The 20,633-nt window shown below is 49.7% G+C and overlaps 1 protein-coding gene across 2 annotated transcripts in view; it reads right to left on the bottom strand.

The window, feature by feature from the left end:
* Positions 1 to 20,633, bottom strand: part of axdnd1 (axonemal dynein light chain domain containing 1) — a 486,782-nt gene that overhangs the window by 227,556 nt on the left and 238,593 nt on the right. For both annotated transcript variants that reach the window (XM_072511281.1, XM_072511280.1), the window contains exons 16-18: positions 19,287 to 19,362; positions 13,324 to 13,558; positions 3,548 to 3,764 (exon numbers count right to left, since the gene is read on the bottom strand). In XM_072511281.1, coding sequence (XP_072367382.1) covers positions 3,548 to 3,764; positions 13,324 to 13,558; positions 19,287 to 19,362 — 528 coding nt within the window. The remainder of the gene's footprint in view (positions 1 to 3,547; positions 3,765 to 13,323; positions 13,559 to 19,286; positions 19,363 to 20,633) is intronic.

Below are 20,633 nucleotides of genomic sequence, written 5' to 3'. Positions count from 1 at the left end.
AGCACCCTGAGAGATGGCAGGGGATGTAAGAGTGGGGTATGCTTGGGAATTCAAGGGCACCGGGGTAGAAGCTCTAATGGATTGTCGATCTCACACCCTCTTCAATTCCTTTCAGATATCACAGTAAGGACTGCCACCGCCACCGCAGCTGCCCTCATGGTGGCAGTGCCAGTCCAGGGAATCAGATGCTTGACAAGGCAGCAGCATCGTCGACAGAGGCTCTGAGTGGCAGCCCATTTGCAAGGGTCTGCCCACACCTTAAGGACTCAGCCGCCCATCAGGCCAATGAGGAACCCGGAGGGGGAGGCTGGCAACGGCCCAAGGTGTACAGGCGTCGCTGGCTGTTTGAAGAGATGTCGGGCAGCATGTGCTCAGGAGGCTCTGCCTCGACAAAGGGACGGTGCGGCACCTGTGCCATGTCCTTGTGGACTTGGCACCATGTGGAGGAGGAGGACAGCCGCTCCCAGTGGCCATCAAGGTCGCTGCAACCCTGAACATTTACGTCTCGGTTCATTCCAGGGCTTGAGCGGGGACTTGTGCGGCATATCCCAGCCATCAGCCCATAAGTGTATCTGTGAGGTCACGAATGTCCTGTTTGCCTGAGCTGCTGACTACATAGATTGTGACCTGGACTAGGCCCATCAAGATGCCCAGGCAGCAGGGTTCTCCCCCATCGCCGGGTTGCCCTAGGTCCAGGGTGAAATAGATGGAACGCATGTCACCTTGCACACACTGGGGGGTCCAGGAACTCCCTTCATTAGGTTGATGCCCTCAACCAATACCAACGGTATGCTGTTCCAGACAAAATGCCTAAAACACGGCCTAGTCATTACCAACATCTTGTTCCATCAGAGGGACAAGTACAAGACTTCATGGCAACACCCTTGCTCCAAGTACTGGCACCTGCTTAACTATATCAACGTCCGAGTGAGGGACCGCAAGGATGTGTCTATCACCTGCGCCATAACAGGAGCCGAGTGCTGCTGGATGGACAATCATCTAATCTGCTCTGCGATTAACATCAATGTAACAACGGCAACAGAAACAATGTCACTGGAAAGTCAATGCTGAGGCACATAAAGACCGTGATAAGAGAGCCCGATTCAGCCTGAGCCTCACTGCCAACCTGACAGCTTCCGGAGTCCCGGAGGAAACCCAACCAGACACGGGGAGAAAGTGCAAACTTCACACAGACAGTCATCCAAGGCTGGAATTGCTGCCTCCGCAACTTACTGCCAATCCATTGGCAGGATGGGGTCACCAACATAAGTGTTCTCACTCAGACAAACATCCCCAGCATCAAAGCATTGATCATGCTCGATTAGCTCCATATCATCCACATGTCTGACATGAGCCTCCCAAAACATATGCTCTACTCATAACTTCGACAAGGCAAGCAAGCCCCACGAGGGCAGAGGAAATGTTTCAAGGACACCCTCAAAGCCTCCTTGAAAAAGTGAACCATCCCTACTGCAATCTGGGTATCCTTGCCCAAGACCACTAGAAGTGGAGGAAAAGCATCTGGGAAGGAGCTGAACGCCTCGAGTTTCATCATCGAGATCATGCTGAAGGCAACCATCAGTACGGAAAGGAACCTGAGCACCCCACACATAATAACCTCGGCACCCCACACATAATAACCTGGGACCCCTACACATAATAATCTGGGCACCCCACACATAATCATCTGGGCACACCACACATAATAACCTGAGCACCCCACACATAATAACCTGGGCACCCCACACATAATAACCTGGGCACCCCACACATAATAACCTGGGACCCCTACACATAATAATCTGGGCACCCCACACATAATCATCTGGGCACACCACACATAATAACCTGGGCACCCCACACATAATAACCTGGGCACTCCACACATAATAACCTGGGCACCCCACACATAATAACCTGGGCACCCCACACATAATAACCTGAGCACCCCACACATAATAACCTGGGCACCCCACACATAATAACCTGGGCACCCCACACATAATAACCTGGGCACCCCACACATAATAACCTGAGCACCCCACACATAATAACCTGAGCACCCCACACATAATAACCTGAGCACCCCACACATAATAACCTGAGCACCCCACACATAATAACCTGAGCACCCCACACATAATAATCTGAGCACGCTACACTTAATAACCTGGGCACCCCGCACATAATAACCTGAGCACCCCACATATAATAACCTGGGCACCCCACACATAATAACCTGAGCACCCCACATATAATAACCTAGGCACCCCACATATAATAACCTAGGCACCCCACATATAATAACCTGAGCATCCCACATATAACCTAGGCACCCCACATATAATAACCTAGGCACCCCACCCACCCGCTCCTCCAACCACCAACTGCCCCTTCAGTGACAGAGTCTGTAGGTCGTGCAGTGGACTCCTCAGTGTCCTGAGAACTCATTTTTAGTGTAGAAGCAAATCATCCTTGCCCCAAGGTATTGCCTAAGAAGAAGCTTCAAGGGAATATCAAGCTCCTCAGAGTCTTGAGTTCTTCTCTTCTAGTCCCAAAGTGTCCAAAGGCCGATGCTCTTCAATCTTCTCAACTGGACCAGTCTTTTATTGAAAAGTTCTCATTGTCCTGGCAGTTCAGCCACCCTGAAACCTACCCTCTGCTTTCCAGCAATGCCACTAAATTGTTGTCCCATTCTGGTGATGATGCTCTCCAACACAAAGAAGAAGGCTCGCATGTCTCCAAGAAATCTTCACTGAGGGCCAAGAATACTGTAGAGATTGAATCCCTAGAACTGTGATTTGGGGAGAGTTGGGAAGAGTAAAATTGGAGTTGGGTAGAATCAGTAGTTGTAAAAAAGCAGTTACAGAAATGTAATATAAATAGTTGAATATATAGAATCTGCAGGAGGTCACTCAGCCCAATGCGTCTGCACTGACCCTCTGAAAATCCACCCTACCTACACCAACTTCCCCACTCTATCGCCATAGCCCCACCTAACCTGCACATCCCTGGGCACTAAGGGGCAATTTAGCATGGCCAATTCACCTAACCTGCACATCTCTGGACCATGGGAGAAAACCAGAGCACCCGGAGGAAACCAATGCAGATGCGGAAAGGGGAGAAAGTGCAAATTCCACACTCCGCAGTCATCCAAGGCTGGAATTGAACCAGGGACCCTGGCACTGTGAGGCAGCAGTGCTAACCACTGTGCCACCGTCGTGCCATCCACACCACCCATAGTTTCATATGTCTTGAAAATTGATAGCATACTTGGCAAGAGTTGTAGTATGAAGGGTTAGCAGTTGGGATATGCTATTGTATGAAGTAGATGATGATTATCATTCACATCAGTCAGTCATATGCTAAGCTCGCTACTTGAGAGAGAGAGAGACAGAGAGAGAGACAGAGAGAGAGAGAGGTTGAAACACCATTCCAGTAGCAACAATACTGGAAATACTAAGCATCTGTGAAGAAAAAAACAGAAGTTAATGCTTTAGGTTGATGATTATTCTTCAGAGAAGTAAATTTGTGGAGTTAATAATACCTGATGTATGTCTCCTTATTCTTTCTCGACTCCTCCGTTTGAGGCGTTTCTGCCAGATTTATTGCGTCCTGCAGTAACTGGACCAAAGTGGGAAACTGCTCATTAAGAGTCAGTAAATCAAATTCTATCAGTCCTATATCTTCCATATTGGCATAGTCGAATTTAACTCGGCAGGATTCAAGCATGTCTTGTAGCTTCATTATATACCAAGCAGTGCCTGTTAAAAATAACTACAGGTAAAAATCCCTGCAATATTATCACAAATAAATTACATATGTACTGTAACCTGGGAGTAAATTGAATCAGCTTATTTTATGCAGGATCCTTATAGGTGGTGCAAAGAATTTTGTTCCATCAGTGTGGCCCAATTGAAGCCGCAATCTCTGGTTCGAAAAGATAATGCTCCAATTCACTACATAACCTGATGTCTTATTTTGTTGTAGCATGTTCAAGCTGTTAATATCATAGTAAGTAGATCTAAGTATTAGGTACTAGTCTTGTCTCTGTCGTAGCATCCTTGCCTTCGAATTAGAAGCCCCACAGAGATATAAACATATAGTGCAAGCTGACATTCCAGTACAGTACTGAGGGAGTGCTGCTCCATTGAAAGTTCCACCTTTCGAATATACTGAGGTCCTGTCTACCTTCTCAGGTGCACGCATTGATCCCATGACACAATTGTCATGTGAGGGTCCCTTTAAGAAAAGTGTGTTTTATCAAATGGCTGCAGTGATGTCACTGTATGGGTGGAGCTGTGATTCTGTCTTTTACTTTTGTTTTGAGCTGGAAGCTGCTTTGTGGCTCTGAGTTTTTGGTTTCGTTTTCAGTTGGGAGCTGCATTCAAACAAAGAAGGTGTATTTTTGTCTCTCTCTCTGAATGCTAAAGAATGTCTCCAGACCATTTGATAACTTCAAAGTAATACCTATTGTCTGTAAGGAATTCAAACCTACTGTTTTTTGTAGAAAAAGGGTGTTTGGCTTATGGATGTTGTTAGGAAAGTTATTAAGGGTTACCTATAGAGTACTGTATCTTTGAGGGGGTATTTGTGTTGGTAGTTGATAAGATGTTTACTGTGTGTTTATAAAATGTTAACTGGATTCATAGAATAAACATTGTGTTGTTTAAAAATACTTAAGATCTCTGTTGCATAACACCTGGAGGGTGGGCCCTTGTGCTCCTCATAACCAAAATCTATTAACAGCTGCAGGTCAGGTGAACTCCATGATATACTTCGGTGTTCTTTAAACCCTGACCCGTAACACAATTCCAAGAAAAGCAGGGGGTTCTGGCCAATATTTATCCTTAAAGCTACATCACCAAGACAAATAATCTGGTCATTACCTTACTTTGTGCAAATTGACTGCCCTTACAATAGTGAATGCACTTTAAATGTGCTGAATTGGTTGCAAAGTACTTTGGAATATCCTGAAGTCATAAAATACACTATACAAAAGGAAGTATATAAATGTAGGTTTTTCTTTTTAAGAATGTGTAATAATTTGAACACTGAATCGGAAATGCATTTTTGGATCTTTTTCCCACGCTTACAAGCATATGGCCGATAAATGGTAGTCTGGTAGTCCAGATGAAAACCTTAAGTATTTTAATGCCATTTTCATTTTCAGCTGTAACGGCAGCAAATCAAACAAGTTACATTGCCTATTATGAATTTTGAAATACTGTAATGCACTATATCCCTTACCTTGGTGAAGTACCTCAGGTTTCTATTGTGCAACTCCTGCAAGAAATTAACATAGCCACATTGGCAGAGCTCTGTCAGCAAAAGACCTGCCTACTGACAGAGCTAACTTTAAGTGAAAAAAAACAGCAATCCATTTGGATCATTAGTAGTCCCATGGCCACATTCTATAATTCCTCAGCAAAATCATCTTCTTTTCTATTCAAAGACAGGTCTGACCCACAGTACCACTATCTCTTGTATAGGGAGGACAAGGAGGCAGGTCCCAAATATACCTCAGCTGGGATGGGACTAGAAACCCAGGGTATCAATTTGATCCACCCTAGCTGTCCAGTCAACTGAGCAAACCATGAGTAGGTATAAGTGGGCCATTTTTAGGTTGGCAAGATGTCACGAGTGGTGTGCCACCTAGGTCAGTGTTGGGACTTCAACTGCTCACAATTTATATAAATGACTTGGATGAAGAGATTGAAAGGATGGTTGCATGATTTTCCATTGACACAAAAATAAGTAGGAAAGTAAGTTGTAAGAGGACATAGGAAGCTACAAAAAGCTACAGATAGGTTAAATGAATGAGTATAGATCTGGCAAATGGAGTATAAAATGGGGAAGTGTGAAATTGTCCATTTTGGCAGGCAGGAATAAAAAATGAGGCATATTATCAAAATGATGTGAAACTGCTGAGCTCTGAGGTGCAGAAGGATCTGAGTGTCCTAGTGCATGAATCACAAAAGGCTAATATGCAGGTCCAGCAAGTAATTAGGAAAGTGTTATAACCCCCATGAGAACCACACGGAAACAACCATTGATCTCCCCGTGGGACTTGTGGAGTCCGAGTTCCCCAGGTACAGGGTGGAGGTCAACCACCTGGGCTCATTAAGGCAGGGGATAAAAGAGGCCCAACTCAGGGCCTGGTGAGACCTATCCTCCCAGCAAGGTTTGCACTGGTTTGCACATGCTGTGATAAGCATATAACTATAAATATGTAAATAAATTGATCTTCGTTAATGACAGCTTACTTAAGAGTTATTATACTGGCGGATTTGCCCATTGATTCGCATATCCGGCAAAAGTTGGTCTTGAGTACGGTACGTCGTAATTTATAAAATGCCATTGTTCAGTAAATTGGATGCCTTCAATGTGGGGCTGGAGGATTGGAATCAGTATTCAGAGCGCATGAGATACTTCTTCCAAGCAACCAAAGTATATTGGGGGAAGACCAACAAAACGTTCTCCTTCTGACCACCTGTAGGGCCCAGATATTTGGGCCAATCAAAAGTTTGACTTACCCAGCTGCACCGGATACCACGTCATTCGATGAGTGGCAATCGTTTTGGACCACTACAACCCCAAGCTGTCTGTGACTATGCAAAGGTACCGGTTTAGCACTGTGATACGCTCTCCTGGTCAGTCGGTTACAGACTTTTTAACTTGTTTGGCACTTGGCTGAGCACTGCGAGTTCAGGCCGTCCCTCTCAGAAATGTTAAGGGACAGATTCACATGTGGTATCAATAATTCGGCCACACACCAGCAGAAGCTGTTTGCAGAAACTACACTGGATTTGATACGAAACATTTATCATTCCCTCTCTTGCGAACTCGTGGAGGAGGGTGTACAGGAACTGCACGGGTCCATTGATTATGGTGTGCATAGCTTGAGCCGCCCCTCCATTCGGACTCCATATCGGTCACGGGACGGTGCGGGTCCGGCCAGATTCCCTCCAACAGAGCAGCCCCCGAGGCAGGTTCATGGCAGAGTTCAGTTTTTGTGCCGCAGCTTGGTAGGATTTGTTGGATTGGATTGGTTTATTGTCACGTGTACCGAGGTACAGTGAAAAGTATTGTTCTGAGTGCAGCTCAAACAGATCATTCTGTACATGAAAAGAAAATACATAGTAGGGCAAACGTAAAACACACAATGTAAACATATAGACACAGGCATCGGGTGGAGCATACAGGAGTGTAGTACTACTCAGTAGAGAACATGTGTGAAGAGATCAGATCGTCCATGAGTCCATCAGTCCATAAGAGGGTTGTTTAGGAGTCTGGTAACAACAGAGAAGAAGCTGTTTTGATTCTGTTAGTGCGTGTTCTCAGACTTTTGTACCTTCTTCCCGATGAAAGAAGTTGGAAGTTGGTAAGCTGGGTGGGGAGGGATCTTTGAGACTTTGCCTGAGGATGACGGTGAGAGCCGGTCACCTTGCTGCCATTGTGGTAGAGGGTCTGATGAGGGTCAGGGCTGCCCATTGCAGCGCAGGGCACATTGCCCGCAACAGCAGCCTGGATGACACCCAGGAGGATGACGACAACTGCTTGAGACAGTTGAACTGTGTTTCAACTCCAAGGGTCGCACCGATTTGCATTATTTTCCAGGTTGATGAACACCCAGTACCAAAGGAGATGGGCACCGGGGCTGCTGTCTCCATTGTAAATCTCCGCAAGTTTCAACATCTGTGTACGGGAATCTTCCGCTGACCCTATGGGATACCAAGGCTTGATTGGCCACCTATATGGGGGAACAGTTGAAAATTTTGAGGACCACCATGACACCGGTGACGTACTGACAGTAGGTGGTCCCCACCTGCCCCTGGTGATTGTACATGGTCCAAATTTACTAGAAAGAGGCTGGTTGAGTCCTTCAACTCGATTGGAAAAAAACTTCCGAATGGGCATCGGAAATCTTTATGATGTGTTGAATTAATATCCGGAGGTTTTCCAGGAATGTCTGGGCCGGATGAAGGGTGCCATAGTCCACGGGCTGGATTCTCCATTTCTGAGGCTAGGTGTTGACAGCTGAGGATGTGTGGCGTTTGACGACAGAAAAATCGGCGCAACCCCTGCACCGATTTAGCTACTTTATATGGGTTAGCACCATCGCCACATGGAACGCAATCAATTCCATGAAAAATGGTGCTGGATTTGTCGGGTCCGTGATTGGCACGCATGAGGCTCAAATGCCTCAGCAGCACTTAAACGGTCCTTTCCCCCATACATACCGTCCCAGCCAACAAGATGGCTGGAACGAGAGCTGCATCACGGTTCATTGCCGCTGAGCAGGACACCCTCCTGGACGCCGTGGAGGAGAGAAGGATGACCCTGTACCCTGACCCAGGAGGAAGGCTGCCAGGCGCCACTGTTTACCTTGCCTGGGGCGCAGGTGGCAGAGGTAGTCAGCGCCATGGGCAACGTCACCAGGACTGGCTCGCAGTGCCGCAGGAAACTTCACAACCTTCTCAGGGTGGCCAGGGTGAGTCGGCTGCTCCGTGCCCCTGGCACTAATCCGCCCCCCCCCCACATACCCGTAACACGGCTCCACCCCACCCCGGGGGACGGCCAAACCCCCACCCTGCCCCACATGCCAGCTTGTATGCCATCCGCCATGGCCGGGTGACCTGATGACCGTAGCCACCATCCACCCAACCCCTGGGCTGCATGTGTCGGACCGTCTAAATGTCCTGTTCTGTTACGTATGTGTTTACCCCCTCCCCCAGGAGAAGGCCGTGCACAACTGCCGGGAGGGGGAAAAAACCAGAGCGGGACCAGCAGAACTGCGGCCCCTCATAGTGCCCGAGCAGAGGGCCCTGAACGTGGCAGGCGGCCCAGAGGAATAAGATGTCGCCAGGGTGGAGTGTGGTCACGGGCGAGCAAGTGAGACCTCCATTGAGTTGCGGTTGCCCATGACACATGTGTCAACACCCCTCCCCACACCCATCTTGCCCCTTACCCCCTCACCAGCTTCACCCCCCCTCACCCCCAGCCCGCTGTCTCATCATACATGTCATCTTGTGTTTTGCAGGACCGGCCAGAGATGGGGCCTGTCCATCTGGAGCCACCCGCCCCCAGCCAGTGACAGAGCTGGTGCCCTCCACACAGCTGAGCACTGACGGGTAGAGCAGCCCGAACACCAGCCCTCCGCCCGAAGCGCAGGACACCATGGAGCTCGGGTCAGAGGATGACACTGACTTTCCGTCACAGCTGTCTCCAACACTCTCGACTATCCCAGAGACTATCACCTCGGTTGGGCACATTAGTGAAGAGACTCCTGGGACATTATTTGGTGCGCACCACACATCTCATCCAGTACAGCAGATGGAGGTTGGAGCAGCCAAGGGGCCGGATGGTCAGAGGGCAGGCCGACCCCAGGAACCAGCTGCCGTGCAGACGGGTTCCGGGCTTCTGGAACATCCAGTCCCAGCCACAGTGCAGATGCAGTCAGAGACCCAGGGACCACAAGATGGGATGACAGCGAGCATCCACCACCTGCAGGTGCAGGTGGAAGAGTCCATCTGCATGCAGGAGCAGGGTGTGGAACCAGCCATATGTGCACCCCAGGCCAATACCGCATGGGTGGCATTGGTGGCGATGGTTTTGACTATAGATCAGCGTGTCCTGGAGCGACCCAACCTGGATGGGCCCGCTCGCTGCTTGGGTGTACTGGGTGGCGTGGGTGTCGCCCTGTTCTGCTCGCTGCCCACCAGATGCACCAGGGACAGAGGGGGGCGGTGTCTGAGGTGCTGCCTCGGCCACCAACTACGTTCTGTGCAGGTGGTGGCCGAGGCCCAGGACAGGGCTGCACTCTCACAGGCAGCCATGTACCAGAGCTACCTGGACATTGCAGTGGCACAGCAGACCATGGTTGCGCAGACACTGGGCGGGGTGGATCTGTCCCAGTGGGAGGTGGCCCAGTCACTGGCTGATGTGGCACATACCCACATGGTTGTGGCATAGTCGGAGTGTGATGCAGTCACATGCGGAGATGGTCCACTCCCTGTGTTCCATGACCGCGTGTGTGCAGACACTGGTCGAGACCAAAGTGGGTCTCCAGGTGATGGGGGAAACTCAGTGGATGGCTCCATTCACACCCTCCGTTCGCACCCCTGTCCAGGCCGGGTCGCCCAGGAGACATGCGCCAAAGAGGACCCATGTCGCAGGGCAGAAGTCACAGCAGGCCACCTCCACTGCTGCTGTACCATCTGGGGAACCACTTAGGTGTAGCGTTAAGGCCTGTAAGGCCACACCAGTTAGGTTGGCACGGATGCAGAGCACAGTTTAGTTATAGGGGCTAGGGCATAGACGTTATATATTTCGTCACAATAAACACCTGTTACCACCGTTATAACCTTCCTCGGTGCTGTCTGATGGGTGTGGGGGTGGGCTGGTCTGGGCTGGCCGGGAGTAGGGGGGGAACCAGTGCAGGCCCTGTGGAAGGAGCGGTCTCTCCACTACCATCCCAGCACCCCCACCCCAGGGATTCGATGTGCGACGGACTGGCCAGCTCTCATGCAGGGATCACCCATGTGGAAGGTGCTACCGTGCGCTTGAGTCATACATTGTCATACGATGTGGAGCAACAGAGCTCATCGCAGAGCGGGTTGTCATCATTCTCCACCCCATGGACCAGACCCGTTGTTACTGCCAACCCAGGACCCCCCCAGCTCATAGCGCCGCAGGTATGTATAACAGAGGGGTGTGCGGTTGGGCGGTGTGGGAAGTGAGTGGGTGGGGTTGGGATGTGGTGTCCATGCCCCTGGCCAGCACCCCCCCTTCACCCCCTCCCTCCTACTCGGTGAACCTGGAGGCGATCAGAGCGTCCCGTGCGCGCTGGCCCTGGTGCACACGTCGTGCGGCCCCCCATGCCTCCCGGGCCCCACATCCTCATCGGATGAGGCCTGCCCTTCCTCATCATCCTCCTCCTCCAGCACATTGCCCCTCTGCTGTGCGATGTGGAGGATGCAGGAGGCCACCACGATGCAGGCGACCTTCTTAGCCTCGTACTGGAGGCCCCTCCAGGGCACCTAAAGTTCATCTTCAGGAGGCTGAAGCACCACTCGATCACAGTCCTAGTCGCTGTATGGCTGTCGTTGTAGCGGGTCTGCATCGGACTGTGGCCTCCAAATAGGTGTCATCAGCCACGGGTCCACACTCATAAATGGTGTTTATTGAGGATGGCTCACTTCTGCGCCAGAACCGACGCAGCGCCTCAAAGTACAACGGCGTTTTGTGCTTAACCTGGCAGACGAGTCTGGGTGTAATCCCAAGCTGGAGAAAGACACAGACTGTCCAGCACATCCGGGAATTACTGATGCATCTGCACTGGTGCCAGGGGAAAGGCTGGCGATTGATGAAGGTGGGGCACGTTCACCAACCCAGCCCATCCTCAGACGGTCGGCCAGAATTAGGCGCAAGCCTGATAGACTGAACCTGTAAATAGAATGTTCAAGAAATGTGGTTGTAAACACACCTTTCTCCAAAGGAAGGGGGATGTGAAGATATACACATATGCATATCTGTATATAACTGCATACAATTGCACCAATGTACATAACTGTACCAATGTATAAAGCTTATCATCAATACATGTATTGACAGTTATGACCACCTGCCAGTAGGTGGAACCAGACACACATGGAGCCAGTTATATATATCTGAAGCACGAGACGGTAGCAGGACGGACAGCAGGACAGTCGCATCTCACCGTAGCTCTCCAGTGACTTAGATATAATTGTCTGTACATAGTTTTGTTGGTTACCTGCCCACTGCTTAAGAATAAATACTTGTTACAGCCAAACACATGTCTTCATGATCAGGGGAGCCATAGAACACAACATCTCCGAGGATATGAAAACACACCATTTTCATCACAAAACATACTGATCACAGGCAATAAGGGAGCACATACGTTCTGTCCATAACACCAGCATGTGTACAATAATGATCAACACTCCGCAGTGTACCCTAAAGACCTGTGTTTACCAGGAGGAAACACATTTAAATGATGAAGGAGAAGGAAAATAAATAAAAAGATATTTACAGAACTATTTAACTTGCTTTCCCAAATTTAATTTTATACGTCAACAAATGAATCAATAAAGCAAGGTTGGATGTAAGTAGATAAAGAATGAATGGATTCCAATAATGTGTTCTTCACAGGGAGGGCAAATGCAGTCAGAATATTCCAGTAAAGGGCAACACGGTGGCGCAGTGGGTTAGCATTGCTGCCTCACGGCGTCAAGGTCCCAGGTTCGATCCCGGCTCTGGGTCACTGTCCGTGTGGAGTTTGCACATTCTTCCTGTGTCTGAGTGGGTTTCACCCCACAACCCAAAGATGTGCAGGGTAGGTGGATTGGCCACGCTAAATTGCCCCTTAATTGGAAATAAAATGAATTGGGTACTCTAAATTTAAAAAAAAAAGAATATTCCAGTAAAGCAAATGGAGTTGTATGATAATGAACAATTTACACTACCATCTCTTGTCTAAACATAGAACATAGAACGATACAGCGCAGTACAGGCCCTTCGGCCCACGATGTTGCACCGAAACAAAAGCCATCTAACCTAAACTATGCCCTTATCATCCATATGTTCAGCCAATAAACTTTTAAATGCCCTCAATGTTGGCGAATTCACTACTGTTGCAGGTAGGGCATTCCACGGCCTCACTACTCTTTGCATAAAGAACCTACCTCTGACCTCTGTCCTATATCTATTACCCTTCAGTTTAAAGCTATGTCCCCTCGTGCCAGCCATTTCCATCCGTGGGAGAAGGCTCTCACTGTCCACCCTATCTAACCCCCTGATCATTTTGTATGCCTCTATTAAGTCTCCTCTTAACCTTCTTCTCTCCAATGAAAACAACCACAAGTCCATCAGCCTTTCCTCATAAGATTTTCCCTCCATACCAGGCAACATCCTGGTAAATCTCCTCTGCACCCGCTCCAAAGCCTCCACGTCCTTCCTATAATGCGGTGACCAGAACTGTACGCAATCCTCCAAATGCGGCCGAACCAGAGTTTTGTACAGCTGCAACATGACCTCCTGACTCCGGAAACACATCATAAACACATCATAAAAGTTTGTATTCCAATGTTGTATGCAAGAAGCCTCATGTAGAAAAGCTGCTGCATATTTGGTTGGTTGCAAATTTCCTGTTTTGGATGTTTCAATTCAACTTTCAGTAATTTTTCTCTGAGGCCATTCATTGACTGAGTTACTGAGACAAGAAACCTGAGGTAACTCTTTAACCATAGAACCAATCTTAAATAGAAATATGTATACATAAAACAATTCCAGTAATACCATTTTCCCCTGTCAGCCTGATGGTGTAATTTTTAGAAAGTGCTGACACAGTGCTGTTTAATTCTTGCATTGCTATCTCCTCAGGCATTTTCTCATTGGCAGACCACCGATGACGGTCAAACAATGTTAAGCTGAGATCAGTCCAAACGTGTTGCAGCTGGACCATATCCAATAGTTCTTCCTGTGTAATTAAGAATAATGACCCCTCATATCTTGCATAATCTTGAGTAATCATCTAAGGAAAACAAAAATAATTCTTGTCAGAAAAATTAGAGGATTTTATTTTATTAGGACAGTAGCTAAATTAAATCACATTTACAAAGAATACAAAGAACAGTACAGCACAGGAACAGGCCCTTCAGCACTCCAAGCCTGCACTGATCATGGTGCCTGCTTAAACTAAAACCATTCTGCACTTCCAGGGTCCATATCCCTCTATTCCCATCCTATTCATGTATTTGTCAAGATGCCTCTTAAACATCGCTATTGTATCTGCTTCTACCACTTCCCCCAGTAGCGTAGTCTAGGCACTCACTACCCTCTGTGTAAAACACTTCCTCGCAGATTTCCTCAAAATTCTGCCCCTCGCGCCTTAAACCGAGGTCCCCTAGTAATTGACTTTTCCACCCTGGAAAAAAGAGTCTGACTATCCATTCTGTCCATGCCCTTCATCATTTTGTAAACTTCTTTTCCAATTCATTTTTTCCAATTAAGGGGCAATTTAGCGTGGCCAAACCTCTACCCTGAACATCTTTCGGTTGTGGGGGTGAAACCCACGCAGACACGGGGAGAATGTGCAAACTCCACACAGACAGTGACCCAGAGCCGGGATCAAACCTGGGACCTCGGCGCCATGAGGCTGCAGTGCTAACCACTGCACCACTGTGCTGTCCCTAATTTTGTAAACTTCTATCAGGTCGTCCCTCAACCTCTGTCGCTCCAGTGAAAACAAGCCAAGTTCATCCAGCCTCTCCTCATAGCTAATACCCTCCAGACCAGGCAACCAGATGATAAACCACTTCTGTACCCTCTCCAAAGCCGCCACATCCATCTGGTAGTGGGGTGACCAGAATTGTACGCAATATTCCAAGTGTGGCTGAACTAACGTTCTGTACAGCTGCATTATAACTTGCCAATTTATATACTCAATGTCCCGACCGATGCAAGCAAACATGCCGTATGCCTTCTTAACTACCTTAGCCACCTGTGTTGCCACTTTCAGTGATCTGTGGACCTGTACACCCAGATCTCTCTGCCTGTCAATACTCCTAAGGGTTCTGCCCTTTACTATATAATTCCTACCTGTATTAGATCTTCCAAAATGCATTATCTCACATTTGTCCGGATTAAACTCCATCTGCCATTTCTCCACCCAAGTCTCCAGCCGATATATATCCTGTTGTATCCTCTGACAGTCCTCATCACTATCCGCAATGCCACCAACCTTTGTGTTGTCCGCAAACTTACTAATCAGACCAGCTACATTTTCTCCAAATCATTTATATATATCATGAACAACAAAGGTCCCAGCACTGATCTCTGCGGAACACCACCAGTTACAGCCTTCCATTCAAAAAAACACCCTTCCACTGCTACCTTCTATCTTCTGTGACCGAGCCAGTTCTGTATCCATCAGCTAGCCCAAGTCTGATCCTGTGTAACTTCACGTTTTGTACCAGTCTGCCATGAGGGACCTTGCCAAAGGCTTTACTGAAGTCCATGTAGCCAACATCCACTGCCCTTCCTTCAAAAGTCATCTTCATCACTAATTAAAATCTAATTTAAATAGCATCTTCCCTTTAGACCAATATTTGATCATCACAAATGCCACACAAATGTGTATCTCTGTGACATTGATGGGGGTGCCACATGGAAAGGAAGTTACAAAGTGGTGTGACAAATTAAGGGACCTGGTCATGGTTCTGAGAGTAAGGAGAAGGGTAGAGGTGTGAGAGATGGTGCGGACTGGCTGAGTGCCCTGTGAACCACAGTAAGGAAGAATCCTTGGTTGAGGAAAAAGGAAGACATGTCATAAGCGCTGTTTTTGAAGGTGGCATCATTGGACCAGATGCGGTGGAGGCTTTTCTCCATAACCAAATTGCTGCTAAAGGTAGGAGCCATTCACCTCATTAATTTAGATCAGGATTGATTTCCGTGTTGAATGGAGATACTCCTGTCTTTCACTTTCCAAGACTCTTCCCTACTGATTTAGACACACTGGGTGGGATTCTCCATTAGCTGACGCCAAAATCGCGACGGGCACCGAATTGATGCCAAATCGCAATTCTCCGTCACCTCAACAGCGGCGTCAATGCGGTCCGGAACACACGTACAATAAACATCATTTGCATATCAATAGCGGGCCTGACCCTGTATTCTCCTCTGTGATTCTCTGTCTCCGATGGGCCGAGTTCCCAACGGCACGGTTCACTTGTGTTTTTAAAAATTGTGAAACCAGTGTCATGGTTGATGAGGGAGAGAGAGGGGCAGGACATGGAGAGGCGCGACTGTGGGCTGCTGGGCCGGACACTAACCAGGCTGGTCGGCGTGGGCGGCCCTGCCAGGGTCGGGGAGTGGCGACTGGGTAATGGGCCGAGTGGCCGTGTTGACCACCCCACGGGACTGGGGTGGTGTCCAGGCCCGGACTGCCATTGCTATGGCCTGCAAAGCAGCCATCTAGCTGTGCATCCCACTGACCACCCACCTTGGCCCCTGGTTCTGCAGAGTGACACCAGCCGTATAGGTGCCCCCACCCTCCATACCACCTCCCCCCCAACCTAGCCGCCGCCCACCGGCGGGGCATCAGGCGGCCCACCCAGTGCACCGCCCACTGTAGCCCCTACAGAGAGTGCCGGGTGCGGGCCACAGAGCATACCGCTGGAATGGGCAATGCCAGAGATGGTACCCCTGGCATCAGCGACAGACGCCAGGGCCAGAGGCCCCCATGGTGCCTCACCGAAAAGGCCAGGGGTGTGGAGATGGGGGAATAGGACATGTGGGGGCAGAGTCCGCAGTGCCAACCGGGGCCACCATGTAGCCTGTTCGAATTGGTTGGGCATGGGGGTACGCACCATGCTAACATATAGGCCTCACCACCTGAAGACAATGGATATTGGAATTCAACCAGCAATGTGGCCTTCCTGCGGCTGTACAAGCTGGAGCTGTTCAAGGAGGAGGAAGCTGCAGCAGTGGAGCGTGCAGCAATGGAGCATGCCCCAGAGGAACAGGAGGCAGCCACCCAGTATGGAGAGCAGGCTTCCCAACAGGCCGAAGAGGAGGAGGTGCCAAGGAGGTGCCACATGAGGCCTCGAGTGTATCGACTGCATCTGTCATTCACGAACCTGCTGGACTGGGCATGCCGAAGACTCCAGCTCAGCAGGGGGACAGTGCAACATATCTGCCAGATCATGGCACACTTGGCACCGTGGGGGTATGGGAAAGATACCCGCTCCCAGTAGCCATCAAGGTGATGGTCACCCTAAACCTTTACCCTATGGGGTCCTTCCAGGTGCCGAGTGGGGACCTGACCGTGATCTCACAGACCTCGGTGCACAGGTGCATCCGTGCCGTCACGGAGGCCCTCTCTGCCTGGGCGGCACGCATTATCTGCAGCACCTCCTGCTCCTGCATGCGGTTGGGCTCCTCCAACTGCACCTGCAGTTACTGGATGTTCGTCAACAACCAATCATGTAGTCCCTGGCTCCGCGTCTGCACCTCCACAATTGATGGGACTGTCTGTTTCAGAAGCCCGAAGCCCGTCTGGACGGCAGCTAGTCCCTGGGGTCGGCCCGCATCTGACCATCCGGCCCCTAGGATGTTCCTACCTCCGCCTGCTTTACCAGTCAGCTGTGTGGTGCACACCACATAGTGTCCCAGGAGTCCCTTCACTAAAGTGCCCAACCGAGGTGAGTGTCTCTGGGATGGTGGATGGTGCTGGAGACAGCTGTGACAGGAAATCAGTGTCATCCTCAGACTCCGGGATGTCCTGAGTCTCAGTCGAGGGCTGGCATCTGAGCTCCCCTCGTCGTCAATGTTTGTTTCATGGGAGGGGCTCCAGCTGTGGCATTGGCGGGGGCGGGGGACATCGGACGGACCCACTCCATTACCAGCAGGTCCTGCAAAACACAAGACAAGGGGGGGTTGTTCAGGTGGTGGGAGTGAGGGTGGTGTCAGTGTGAGGGTGGAGGTGAGGGTGGTGTCAGGGTGAGGGTGGGGGTGAGGGTGGGGTGAGGGGCTGGTGTGGGGGTGAGGACGGGGTTGAGGGGTTGGTGCCGAAATCAGGGGCGGCACCGTTTTTTAGGTGCTCCGCCCCTTCCAAAACGGCATCAGCAGTGAGTACTCCGCACGCTGTTGGGACAGCCTCAGGATGTCACCTGAAGGCCCTCCCCCGATGCTCCCTTGCCGATAGGCCGACTTCCTGACGGCGTGGATGACTTGTGGTCTGAGGTTTCGTCAACCGCGCGTGGCAGCTGTGGATGTGTCCAGTGCTGTCACAGTCGGTCGGGGAGCCATTCCTTTGGCCAGGGAGGGTGCGGCGGGGCTGGGGGACTTGTGGGGGTGGTCCGGGGATGGCGAGGGGGGGTTACAGAGGGGCACTATCTGGCAGGCCGGGTTTGCACACAGCTTGCGTCATGTTGTACGGCGTGACTGCTGCAGGTCATCGCCGCGCACATGCCGAGCACGGACCTGGCAATTCTCCATTCGTATCTGCAGGCAAAGCCGGGTGTTTTACGTGGTGCGGCTGCTAGCCCCCCACTAGGCGGAGCATCGGTGCGGGGACGCCGCCGACGTATTGGTCGTAATACTAGACACATGGGGCGGAATTCTCCGACCCCCTGCCGGGTCGGAGAATCGCCGGGGGCTGGCGTGAATCCCGCCCCTGCCGGTTGCCAAATTCTCCGGCACCAGATATTCGGCGGGGGTGGGAATCGCGCCGCGCTGGTTGGCGGGCCCCCCCCCCCGGCGATTCTCCGGCCCGGATGGGCCGAAGTCTCGCTGCTGGAATGCCTGTCCCGCCGGCGTGAATCAAACCACCTTTTGAACGGCGGGACAAGGCGGCGCGGGCGAGCTCCGGGGTCCTGGGGGGGGCGCGTGCCCCCACGGAGGCCTGGCCCGCGATCGGGGCCCTTCGATCCACGGGCGGGCCTGTGCCGTGGGGGCACAGTGGAGACCATGGCGAAGGCGGAAGAGACCCCCTCCACTGCGCATGCACGGGGATGCCGTGAGCGGCCGCTGACGCTCCCGCGCATGCGCCGCACGGCAAAGTCATTTCCACGCCAGCTGGCGGGGCACCAAAGACCTTTCCCGCCAGCTGGCGGGGCAGAAATCAGTCCGTCGCGGGCCCAGCCCCTCAAGGTGAGGGCTCGGCCCCTCAAGATGTGGAGAATTCCGCACCTTTGAGGTGGCGCGATGCCGGACTGATTCGCGCCGTTTTTGGCGCCGATCGGCGGACATCGCGCCGATTGCGGAGAATCCCGCCCCAGCTGTCAGATGACTTGGAGGTGGGAATGGGGTTGTCTCCATTGGACAAAGGGGGTCCGCAAAGGAGGCCTGTCCTCCCTTGCCCGACACCAGCCATGCAGCTAAAGCTGCCAGGTTTCCCACATGGCTTAGGCCTGCCCCTGTCACAGATAAAATACTGGGATGATGCCCTAATGTAACCATTAATCAGCTGCACAAGGGCTCCAATAGTTTGAAGGGTGAGCTGGCCACCCAATGCTAACCCTGCCCGCTGTAAATTTCAGACAGGTTTGAGGTGGGCTGGCAGGCACTGGGAAGTCCACCTGCTGGATTGTACATGTCCGCCTGCTTTCAAATCCACCAGCAAAGAAGTGTAAAATACAACCCTCAGTGTCAGTTCAATTAATCCATAATTTTATGAAACAGTCATCTTACTTACTGAGTCTGACTGAATCTTAGTGGGAAAATCTGTAACAATTAAATCATTCAGATGAATCACTCACCTCATGCCAGTCTTTTAGATCATTTATCAGTTCATACAATTTATCTTTAGCAAAAGACTTAATTCCGTGAGGACTCCTAAAATAATAGAAAATGTAAGAAATATACTAGTGTATGTGAAAATGATGTATAGGCAGTCAGTCACAAGCAACAAAAAATCTATTTTTATCATGGTTTCACCAAGTATGCTCATTGTGTTATAGAACAAACCAATGCTGAAACCGGTTATGATGTAGAATATAAATTAACTCCATCCTATCATCAAGTTACAAATCATGCATGTTATGCTTTTTATATTTATTACCTTCTGAATTTCTATTGCAGTTTAGGATACATATTTTTCAATTGTAAAATCATATATATTAAACAGTAAGGATCATAATGATATGCCAGTGTTCCTCTCATGAGCATACATTGCTCATTTTTACACTTGTAAGTGAGCCCTAAATTTCCCCTGAGATTGTTTGTATTTGCCCAGGTATGCAAGTACATAGTAACCTCTCCAGTCCAGAATGCTTAGGACTGAGGCTTTTCCAGATTTGGGAATTTTCTGGCTTTTAGAATAAAGTTGCAATACCTAACCACAAATATGTGAACCCGATATAGATATTGTTCCAAATATGACATTTGAAAGATAGCTATGTTTTGAGACAGTCTCTTTCAGGTCGGGCAAAATGAAGGAAAGGTGGGGGATCATGTGACCAGTTCAGAATTTGGCTGACAGGCCTGGGTGGCTTGGAATTGGGGGGCCCAGGCTGTTTTGCTGGGATAAAGGTACAAGATGTTCACATTTTTAAATAATGATCAGATGGGTTCTGCTGATGGTGGATAGACTGTTAAGTCTCCTAATCCCAGAGAGGTATTATGAATGTCAGGTTCTGTAAATGGTTAGAGTTAAGTCTGCCTATTTAATTTCAAATAAAATGAGATTATGGGTCTAGAAGAGGATAGTTAATCAGCCTTTCTATCTGGAAACAAGGTGAAGGGGGGGGGGGAGGGGGGTGATACCTCTTAAAACTGAATAGTTAGCATGCCACTGGAGTAGTTTTACATAAATTACTTTATTATGGATTGAGATGAATTATAGGATTGAGTAATCATTATTAACCATTAAACATGTATTTTAAGGACATAGTGGTAATAAGTAATCAAATGGGATTTAGGATAGCTAACTTGTCGGGAAGGACGTCATTTCTGATATCTTGTCTTTGTGAAACAATCAAGGATGCGGGTTTTGCTGTCCTGCTTCTCACAGACAATGAATGCACAGCAAATTGCTAGTAAGCATAGCTGTCAGGATGAGGATCAATCATGCGCTGCTTGCAATTCTATTGATGAAGTTCAAACGT

Source organism: Scyliorhinus torazame, chromosome 7, assembly GCF_047496885.1.
Source record: "Scyliorhinus torazame isolate Kashiwa2021f chromosome 7, sScyTor2.1, whole genome shotgun sequence".
In the NCBI taxonomy this organism is placed as follows: Eukaryota; Metazoa; Chordata; class Chondrichthyes; order Carcharhiniformes; family Scyliorhinidae; genus Scyliorhinus; species Scyliorhinus torazame.
Note: the sequence above shows the minus strand (reverse complement) of the source record. Positions and strands in the feature narration are given on the sequence as shown.